Source organism: Athene cunicularia, assembly GCF_003259725.1.
Source record: "Athene cunicularia isolate RWA chromosome Z unlocalized genomic scaffold, athCun1 chrZ_part2, whole genome shotgun sequence".
NCBI lineage: Eukaryota > Metazoa > Chordata > Aves > Strigiformes > Strigidae > Athene > Athene cunicularia.
In genome coordinates this window covers 7,051,183-7,062,577 of record NW_020799143.1, presented here as the reverse complement: position 1 = coordinate 7,062,577, position 11,395 = coordinate 7,051,183, and the positions used below count along the sequence as shown (strand labels likewise).

The following is an 11,395-nucleotide window of genomic DNA, read 5'->3' as shown; positions in this document are numbered from 1 at the left end:
TGCACGCCTCCAGCGGCCGTGGCGGGCGCGCACCGCGTGCGTCCCGGCCGCGGGAAGGGCTCCTCTCGTCCCCACCGCCAGCATCGCGGTCTGCACAGCCTGCGCCTCAGGCTCAGGGAGCGGCAGGCACTGACCGCTTCAGCCTGGTTTTGTGTAATTTGATGCTAAACTCCTTTTGCCCCCTCTGCGCGGCTCTCCGTTGGAAACCCATCACTTCCCACCCCAACCCTGTCAGCAGACGGGTGAGTAAATGAGGAGTCGAGCAAAGGCTTTAAGTGCACATCTAACGTCAGCATAAGCAACAAGTAAACACCTCCCTCTAAAAGCCTGATCTCTTATCACAGCTTCTGCTTCACCTACTGTGGTTGGTGTCAAAGGTGACTACTGTGCCTTGGGGGAAAGCAAAGTAATCCGGCGCGGACAGGAAAGCCATCAGAGCTCTTAAGGATAGGCTGAGAAGTTGCAAGAATTCTTCCTAAAAGTTAGTTGTATAAAATTTAAAGCAAAGCAAACAAACAAAAATCACATGTTAAGACTCCAAATAAAAAACACATTTAGACTCCACAGAAGCCAAATGCAGCTGGGGTTTGCTCTCCGCTGTGCAATGGCTGCTTGAAACCTATGCTGCACACACATGTATTCTCAACTACCTCCAAACAGTATTTTTGATTAGTTGTTAGCTTTTATAGGAAAAAAGTTAGCATACAGCAGTCCCCTTTTTTTGGCATCTGAGCCAGCTTACACGAAGAAAATCAGAGGGACTTAGTAAAGGCAGATTTATGTCTAACAGTTTAGGTAGAGGAGAGTTTTCTAGAGGTTCCAAACTAGTATTTGCTTGATAATTTGGTTACCTTAAAAATGTATTTAAAGTGAAGATTTTTTTCCCAAGTAAATAACATACATACTAATTTATAGTGGAATCAGTTAATAGGCCCAATACTGCAGCCTTTCCACAGCAAAAACTGTCCTTACAACCGTTTAGGAAATGCTGTAAAATGCAGTTTATAAGCTCCTGTGCATATACTAGATACAAATTTTGATGTTGTTTGTTTTGGGGTTTTTTGGTTTGGTTTTTGTTTGTTTTTTGGTTTTTGTTTTTTTTTTACTAATCAGAATATATAGACGAGGTGTAAAAATGCACAGAGAAAATCTTTACTTACGGTGCATACAGTTACATTCCAAAAGATATAAATTGATAACCAGCAGGAATAAGAAAAAAAGACATGGCATGTGCATTCTCTCATTTTAAAACTACAAATTGCTGTAACTGTTTTCAGTCTGCTGAAGTTAAGTTAGTCCCTTTGGACCAAATTCTGCCTCCCTTATTCACATGTATAATCTTACTAAAAAGACAAAAGAACAGGTTTTGTCAGTAAGGTAAGCAGAATTTAACGTTTTAACACAAGCTGCAGGGTGTAAAGAGATTGTAAGAAGCCAAGTGAGAAAGAATTTAATGTGCTTGACTTTAATACAAGCCTTTAAAAAAGAGGAGCATTTCAAATAAGCCTCCACATAAGAACACAAGACAAGCTAAAGTCAACATGGAGCTGCAACAAGTTTCTTTAGCTCGTTTAATGTTGGTTTTGGGGTGGATTTTTTTGTTTTGGTTTTTTTTTTTTTTTTTTTAATCGTTTTCAATAGTTAAAGGAAAAATAGAGGGGGAAGTTCCCTATGCTTAAGTTTGGGGAAAGTGCACTATAAAATAGAGCCCCCACTGGTGTTCGTTAGTTTAAACAAAGAGTCTGGTCATAGGTTACTACTGGTAGACGGTATTGTAGCCCACCACATGCTAACTGTCGTCACTATGAAACCAGTGCAGAGAAGTCGATGTCTAAAAGAATAAGAATTAAAAGAACAAAACAATGCTTTCATACTGCAATTATTTGCAGAGAGAATAATATTGTATCCACATGTACTGTACAAAAGACTTTATTTTCTTAATCACAGAGCCACCAAAACTCTTCAATATAGCTTTTGTTTTACAGAACATACTGCATATGGGCTAGTATTAACTATGCCTTTGTGAAAATGGAGGGAATAGTATCTTCTAACTCTGTATAGAGCAAAATGAAAAACATTTTATTTGCTCCAGTAGATTCTTAAAACTACACTTTCTATCTGAAAGGTCTAAGGCTTTTGACTCGTGTGTAATCATAAATACACTAAGTAAAGAATGTGTTGATTTGTGAAGTATAACAACGATGCAGACCATCTCACTGACATGAGACAAAAATGACAGAAAATGAGGTACAGAATGCATCCTCATCAGTCCTTCCTAACTGAGATAAATAAGCCTAATTTTGTTGAAGTAGAGATTTGGCAACTTTCTCTCTTTTAGTCCTTCCTGATGTTAAATTTACAGAGTTGTGCCATTGGTCCCTTAGGGGCTGGCAGGGCAAGGTCTCTCTCAGGCCCCGCCACAGGCTGACTTCTCATTTATTCAGTGTACCAAGATAATGATAGTGCCACAATCACTGGTGACATACCATAGGCATCTCCTGCCACCTGTCGAAGACATGGATATTGTTCTTCAGCCTTCACACCCTTCATCACTATGGTTTTATTCAAATTTGTGCAGCAGTTACTATCTTATATTACATGAGCAAGGGCAGACTTTTCCCCCCATCTCATAGTGAATCTGTTTCAGCCATTTAATTCTGTGGATTAAGATAATTATGGGCAAATCATACCGTTGAATTCAAAATGTCAGATTCTAGCAATACAGACACCACCATCAGTCAGAGACGTTCCTTGGTTTATTTTTTCTCTTAATCATCTAACTGTAAAAGCTACCAAGTTTATACTTGAAATTACCTCAGTTTTATAATATATACAAAATTGACTCAAGTAATTGTTAGCAAAATCCCCCAAACCTTTAATCCTCTTTACAGAGAAATAGTTGTTAAATGTTAATGTTGCTTTATATATATCTGTTGTTAATGTACGCTTTATATATATCTGATTGATGACATCATTGATTTTTTAAAATCTTTGAGTACATTTGTTTCAAATTTTTACAACAACAAAATATGCTAGATGAGTGGAAAAAATCTATTATGTTTTGAATAGTGCTTACTATCTTAAGGCCACATATCATATGACCATAGAGATTAGAAACAAACTCACATCTTCCTGGTTTTAGGGTGCTTTGCAAATGTTATCTCAGTGTAAATAAACTTGTTTAAAATCAGATTGAACTGTTTTAATCTGAAACCTACATGTTGTATAATGCAGATTTTTTCCACTTAAGTGTGAATTAAGTTTTTTTCTATTTTAGAAAATGTTGTGTTTCCTATCCCTTGAACTGAACAGTAGATTTCTACTGCCTTTTAGCTCACAGACTCTGAATGTTTAGTCTGTAATTTTATACTGTTATTTACATCCTCAAGATGAAGGTTTTATTTAAAATATATGTATTTAAGACCACTCCAAACAACTTCTCTTCAGCAGATCTTGCTTCAGGGTAAATCTCACAGTTACATCTAGACTCAGTAGTACAATCAGATGATCTGTCGAGTAAGATGTGTGCCAAACTATTGTGAGCTTAATACCTCTACTGATTAAAGTGCAAAAACTTCAAAAGAGCAAAGATAAGCTTACAGCAGCTCAATGATATTATGTTATGCCACCAACTGTTATGAATTCCTACTGAATTCAGATAATGCAGTGAAATTTACTCCAAAGTCACAGTTGTTACCTCATGAGCTACTTCTCAAAGTCATATTGTGAAATTGATCGAGATCTTTGTGCATGGTACATACAGGTAAAAACACACTTTCAACATGCTATTTACATAGAATGTTTGGCAGAGTCACCACTTTAACCAGAATAGATTTTCGCAGCTCTTCTACTACATCCTTTTCATGTAGTGACTTTTTTTTTCTCAGAAACACTGATGCTTGTCAATTGTAGATAATTTGTCAGAAAGCTCAGTCTGTGCAATGGAAGGTACCAGAGTACTCTACTCAAGTTGAAGCCACTTTTAAGTGGCGAAGACAGCAAGGTTCTCTCTGTGAAACCAAGTCCCACACAACTTTCCAAGTTAAAGTCTCCCACAAAGAGGAGCTTCCTCAAATTTCTAAACTGGAAATCATCTATCAAGTAAGTATATCACTTGATCTATTATGGGGAGAAGGCTAATTTAGAATGATCCACAAATAGTTGCTGGTTTTGGAACACCTTAAAGGAACAAGTCTTCAAATTCTAAACCTGCAAGTCACTTGTTGGTGAAAAAAACTGCTAATTTGTGCGAAAGCTTCTCTGAGGCAGAAATCATATCTCTAACTTTTGAACATGAAAAAAAAAAATTAAACCAACACAAGAAACAACGTAGTAGGTCTTAAAAAAACACCCTGAACACATATACCCAACTTTAAAACTCTGCCTGTGGGTAGTGACCCAGTTAGTAAGGTTTCTTTCGTACGTTAAGGATTTCAAAGCTCTGCTTGATTTCTTCCAATACAAAAGCAAATTCATCAACATTCTGAGCATCTCTTCAACTTCAGACAACTTAAGAAGAAATTGTATTTACTGAATTTTCAAGACCATGAGAGGAACATCCTTCTGAGTTTTGTCCTAGTTAAGAAGATGGCAAAAGACAGCTTAATTTGCATTTTGGGAGAATTTGCTGAGAATTGCGGTCATGTAAACATTCAAATGCAGAGTTCTATCTAAAACCTTTTATCTCTAACTAGAGAAAATGCAAAAATAACAATTCAGAACCACTTGTGGCATTGGGAATCTCTGATAGCAGTTATTCCATTGACAGTAAAAAGCACTTGCTTGGTTTCTGAGTGAAAGTGGTTTAAAGAATTAGGTGGAAGAATGATAGAAAAAAATGACATGCATAATAAAAAATATTTGGAAACAGTTTCATTAGTCTATCCTTTAGACTTTTGTCCTTTGTATTTTCAAAACTTTATTATTCAAAACTAAAGCAGATGAAGACACTAGTTTTTAAGAACTTTTGAGATTGCCTTTTGAATCAGATCTTCAGTAAGAATAGAGGTTCTGACACTTCCATGGTATACATGCATGCCTGCATTTAGAAGAGTAATCCTTTTGAGGTCAATGTGTGTAAGGTTAAAGTTATTGTTATATTGGTGCTATTGAAATCTTGTTCCATTCTTTATAAAACTCTGTACTTAACAACATGTACAATTTATCATCAAAACAAGTATATTACTCTTGCTATCATAGGGCTTAGAAAAGATGCTATAGCACAGACTGCTTATGGAGAATATATTCACATTACTAATTAACTGCATGATTCTTCTTGACAATTACATTTTTAAATAATACAACAAGCATGTCTTAAAATAGTCATGTCTTCAAAATCAAAGTACTGTTTACAACTGTAGTATAATTTGTAAATGTATATAAGAACATGCAGACATGTTCTGGGAAAAAAAAGCAATAATGGAAAATATCCTTAAAATAGCTTGATGGACATGAATTCCCATAGCAGAGGGAAGTATGTCTCTGAAATAAAGATAATGAAAGTGACTCATTTGCCAAACTGTAAGAGCAGGTTAGAAGATCAAAGAAATTTTTCATCATCAAAAATGGTGGAAAATTACAGTTTTGCTTCCTATTGGAAAATTATCCCATTTGTGACTGTAGCATTTTTATTTTAAAAAATTCTAACCTCTTCTAATTAATATCAGAAACACATTCAAGGAACTTGACAAGGCTACTTTATTCTCTCCCTGTCAGCATGTCCACACTTTAAAAGGCAGTGGGGACAGCAGGCAGGAATACAAACTGTACAACAAAGGAAAGTGTTTGGTAGGAACTGCAAATATCTGTGACTGCGTACAAAACTGTATGGCATTTATGATCAAACCAGAATAATTGACAACTACATCAGATTATTAGTGAATGGTGGATAGATGTCTGCTCTGTTTAAACTAGTAAGTTTAAAAGATTTTGTAAGCCATAGTTGTTCCAACCCTACTAGACAACCAGTCTGTTTCATAATTTATTCTGATTTTATGCAATGGAGCAATCATGTTAAGAGTTGTACAGTGTGTTAAAAATTCCTTTCCATTACTTACATACACAGTTTAAATGGCTGAGTTGTACTACCACTTTAAAATATTTACACCATTTTAGCTTCAGAAAAAAAAACTAAACCAAAACTTTTTTTTTTTTTCCCCCCCCAAGAAATTACTATAAATTGAAAGCATATAAACTTGAAGATAAAAATGAAGAATACAGGGATGGGAATGATAATATGTGAGAAATATGAAAGGCAATGCAGTCAAATCTTGTATAACATGAAATAAGGCTCCACGAAAGGTTTAAAAAACTGAATCAGCTTTAGAGATTCTGGCAGTTAAATTGCTGTGTGGTCTTCACTTTACCAGTATAGATGCTTTACTATTTTTATTATAAAACTATATATACTACACCATTAGCACAAACAGAGAAAAAGAAGACAAGAGGCAAGAGAATAGATCCAGTATCAGGAATAACCAGTTTAGAGGTGATTGAAAGCTGATCAAGATAACAAAGTCAAGAAAAACAGAGAGGATAAAGAGAAGATAATGAGACACTACTTCAAAGGCTGTAAGTAAATCAAAGGAAATGGTCCATGCAGCAAAGTTAATTTTCTTGCTGTTTTGTAAGGTGAGGCATATAAATAACCTTGCTTTCTGAAACACATCTTTCTTTCTGTGTATATTTAAAGAAAGCATTCAGTGGGATAGCTAAACCACAATAGTCACTGATTTCTAGACATCCTTCTTCAATATGTCACCTAGCTGCAAGCACTGAAGGTATCATGAAGCCTAATAGAAATGAAGTTAACTAGTCTCCAAGCCATTATTCATTTAAATGGTATTGCGGATATCCTGTTTGCACTTTCCCCTGCCACAGGAAAGAAAGACTTCATTATATCTACCAGATAAAATACAGACATTGTAGAAACAATTTATTTTTTCCTATCTAAAGCATTTATTCATAAGAATTGCTGTGTGGTAGCCTGCAGAACAGGCTGCCTTGCTCTTTTAGCCTCTGTAACTGGGAAACCCATTAAGACCACATGAGTTGTCAAAGCATACGGTATGTTGCATACCATATGAGTACTGTCCACAGACACTCACTTTGAAGGCAGGCCAATGGCAAACAGTGGCATCAGGAGAACAGCTAAAATCTAGAGAAATCAAGGTGACAGCACATAAAACACAGGTTGTGCAAGACCTCTGTTGAACAGGCAGAAAGCCAGGGACACATGACTAAAAGGTTTCCAACCTACTCTCTAGTAGTCTTTTGCTTGAATTGAAGTGGAAAAAAAAAATACTGGCATCATGAGATATTTTCAGTTTTGCTCCTCAGTTCTTAATCACTGCCTCCCTCTCCCTCCCATTATGCTGAAACAGATAAGAATAAAAGCATAGAAGTTGGTGTACTTAAAGTGAGGTCAGGCAGTAGAAATAAACAAACTGTCAAGCCACACAACGGTGATAGTATTCCTGGCCAAAGCCAGGAAGTGTGGGACAACAGAGAGCTCAAAGATCTCTGTTGTAGAGGAGACATTATTTCCTGTTTGCAGAGCAAATGTCCAAAAAAGCTCTGTTGTTCAGTAAAATGCAAACTCTGATGTATTGTCAGAAAACCTTGGGATTATTTATAAAGACTTTCTCTAAACCAGCTGATGTAAATCTGGTGTCTGTGATTGCTCCTGCTTATTCTGCCAGTGTAAGACATTGTAGACCAAGGATTTTACCTGCATGCCTAGATTGCAGTGTAAGCCTGTGTCATAGACAATACGAAGGAAACAGATTTCTATGTATTCAGAGTAAATACTGTGGTGTATGATGCAAGTAGTATAAACATATTACCAAAAAAAACAGAAGGAGTGGCTATCCTGCCAAGAAAAGGCTAACTGTTGTTCTGATAATAAGAAATACATACAGGAATTTTCCTATCAATTTCCCACAGGACATTAAAGTAATGGCTTATTACAAATCCAGCTATGTTGTACCTAACCCTAACTTTTAAAGGTCCTGCTGTCATAGCCTTTTATGGGTTTTGGTACTTTTAATCTACTCATGCCTGAAAGATAGGAGAACGTATTTTTATCTTAATTGTTGGTGAAACAACCTAGACACAATCCAGTGATCTGTTGAAAGCTACACATGGAGAAAGTAGTAAAAACTGAGTTTAAAGTCATATCTATGATTCTGTGATTCTATGATCTCTTACTTCCCAGGCTGGTGTCCTAGATACCACACCCAGTTATCTTGATATTTATGTTATGTAAAGAAGATAATGTTAATCCAAATTGTTATACATTCAGTCATTCCTAAACAAGTAAGTTTATCTGCACTTTTACCCTCCCATCTTTTACCTTAATTTTGATTTGAAGAAAAGGAGAAGACCAGTCTCTAAAAGCATATCAATAGGGGTGGCTGACTTGACAAGGCTGGTGTCAGTGTGACAGTATTTCAGAGATAACATCTGACAGAAGGTACTCCCATATGTTTCTGGTGTTCATTTCACTTTGATCTTTGATCTGGATTCTCTGTTGCATATCAATAGCTTTCTAAGCTATCCAGCCACACATTTTTTCAGTGAAATACTATCATTCCAAGTTTAGAGTCACACTTTATTTTCCTGAGGGATGTCCCTCTATGAAGATGTCCAGCTCTTCCTCCATGGAAGAATTTTTGTGAGGGTTGCGCGCATGAAGTGGAAATAAGCTCAGCCATATAGCAATCATAATTCTGACTCACAGACACCTGATTTTTTACAGCATTTCTTAATTATATTTTCTTTCCATAGGTCTTACTAGCAGCCAGAGCTTTTGAACACACCTACAAGAATGAAGCTTTGCAACCAGTACAATTCATTCTGACTATTAGCTTATTTTCCAGTAAATCATACATTCAAGGAAGTGTAAAAACGTGGGAAGATGCTCGAAGAAAGGCTTAGATATGTTTCCTTTTTTCTGTCCTAAGGAAGCTGACCTTAAATTATTCATCACGATGGTAGGGTGAGATAGGGTAAGCATATCAGAGAGGTTCCCTTTTCCTCACCTCTTCACATCATCTAATTCTGAAAAATATGGTTAGGCAGGCCATTTGTATACCTCCTGCCCAAGAAACAGTTGTAATGCCAGTGTCCTGTCTGACAGTTGTTCATCAAATCAATCAGGAGATTTAAAACCTCAGTGATGAAAAATCCATGCTCTCCAGTTTACATTAATTCCAGCATTAAACTGTCATAATTGTTGGAAAGCCTGTTTTTCCTTAGGTCTGATCTAATATTTTTGTGATCCACTTTTAACCTCTTTGTAGCTGTAGATACAGAGAAAATTTGTTTACCTTTCTCTTTTCAACAGCAACCCACCAAACATCACTGCTCTTTGGGTTCTTTGTGCTATAAGCCAAATACATTATTTCAGTATTTTCCCACTGATCACGTTTTCAGATTCATGCTTTCTAGACCTCTGAAGGGCACTGTTACTCTCCCCTGAACCCTCATACTGGTCCACATCTTTCTGGAAATTAATTACCCAAACCAAGTTCTTGCTGAAGCCTTATCACTTCTCAGTAAGAGCAAAAATTAACTCTATGAGTTCTGAAGGCCTTAGTCCAGACTGTAGTGCCTCTAGGGATGCTTTGGACTTCCCTTTGTGTTTCAAATCAGAAAAAGGTTTTCTGTTTGTAGCGTAAAAGATAATAAGGTCTAAAATAGTGGGTTTTAAGCATCCCAGTTAGACTTTTCAAGCTTCTCCCACCAAAATAATGGTTCAATAGGACATTAACTCAAATATCTTATTCTTAGACGCAGAGACATGTAATAATAAAATCACACAGAATTGTAGCTGCTGAGCAGACAATTCAGGACCTTTGTGCAACTGTGAAATAAATGTTTCTTGAAACTGTCTTAACCTGTTGTACAAACAAAATTGTTCATAAATATACTCAGAAAAAGTGTTTAAATGGAGAATATAGTATTTTAAATGTAAGTATTATGCCTATCTGACCTGTGCTCTTTTTTAAAAAATGAAATATACTTTTTTTTTTATCTTTCAGTTACCTAGGAAAGATAAGTATTTGCAGAATACAGATCAGAGAATGTTGGGATTTTTTGCTTCAGCAAAACATGTATTTGGTATCTGCACATTGGTGCCAAAGCAGCACTTACAGTTTCCTTCATAACATAGCAAAATTTCTTTGTACGTTAGTTATTCCCTCATTCATCAGTCTGCAGATATTAGGAGAACAAAAGTGATCATCGGAAATAAAGACAACTCTTCTGGAAAAGCTTCTCAAATATTAAAAGGAGCCAAATAACTAATTTTTGTAAAGCAATGAAGAAACATGGGTGGGGGGTGGGGAGTTGGAGGCTTTATAATACAACCTGAAGTTAACAAATGCAAGTTATTGTGGATTAAATGGAAGAGTGGGATGCCTTGCCTGGTTAAATAGCTTCCTTCTTTGTAGCCAGGTATTCCAGCACTTAAGAGTGGCCTCTTATGACTTCAGCTACAGCAATGGGGGTTGTGAAGACAAAAACTTACACAGGTAAAAACCTTACATTTAATCAAAATATTAAACTCGGCTTTAAACCATTGGTTGCTCAGCAGAAATCTGAGTCCAGAAACCTGCATTCAGGCTTAGCTTATTGCTGTCAAGGAAGGTAAATATGGTTGTTTATGGTACATATTCATGATGGTAGCTATCACTGATATTTCACTGTCTATAAAAAAGCATAATTGATATTAATCTGCTTTTCACTTGATATTTATATAAAGGTAGACTAATTCCTTTTGACCTGAGCTCACAAAGGTTAGTGGTTTTACACTCTAGGAGGACCATGTAGTTTATATTGTCCTTTTGTATGACTTCTAGAGAAAAAAAGAGATGAAGACACAGCAAAAGTAAACAGAGATATGATTTGATTGCAGGAAATTATGTGGAATTTGGCCAAATAAGCAAGGTCTTCCTCTGATTTCCCTCCTGTCCTATGAAATGGCCATCTCAGTAGTGAAAATGAACCAAATGAGCAAGCTGTTCCTCTTCCCTTTTGTCCTATGGAAAAGCTAGTGAGAAGGACCACTGCCTCATTCAAAAAATGTACTTAGAGAGCAAAATCTTCCTCCCCTTTTAAGCACTGAAAAACATATTGTAGTAAAGTGTTAAATCCTTAGTACATGGGAGATCAACTGTGTTTGTTGAACCAGCACAAATGTGCAGTTCAGATCTGGCTGGCAGTGGAGTGTCATCTTGCCCATATTAATATACTGTAATTTTTCCCTACTTTTTTTGCTTCCTTTCTTAAATACTTGCTAGTATGCAAAATCAAGTGTCTCTTCTGTTAAGAAGTGTGATTCATAAATACAAACCTGATGAATGAACAAGGAGATGACTAAAGAAGGGGGGGT

At 36.3% G+C, this 11,395-nt stretch overlaps 2 protein-coding genes across 2 annotated transcripts in view; both read right to left on the bottom strand.

Annotated features, from left to right (window-relative positions):
• Positions 1–2,550, bottom strand: part of LOC113489943 (A disintegrin and metalloproteinase with thrombospondin motifs 19-like) — a 5,375-nt gene extending 2,825 nt beyond the window's left edge. The window contains exon 1 of the mRNA XM_026866026.1: positions 2,487–2,550. Within this exon, the coding sequence (XP_026721827.1) occupies positions 2,487–2,550 (64 nt within the window). The remainder of the gene's footprint in view (positions 1–2,486) is intronic.
• The window catches only part of LOC113490054 (A disintegrin and metalloproteinase with thrombospondin motifs 19), a 241,011-nt gene that overhangs the window by 154,983 nt on the left and 74,633 nt on the right, over positions 1–11,395 (bottom strand). The window lies entirely within an intron of this gene.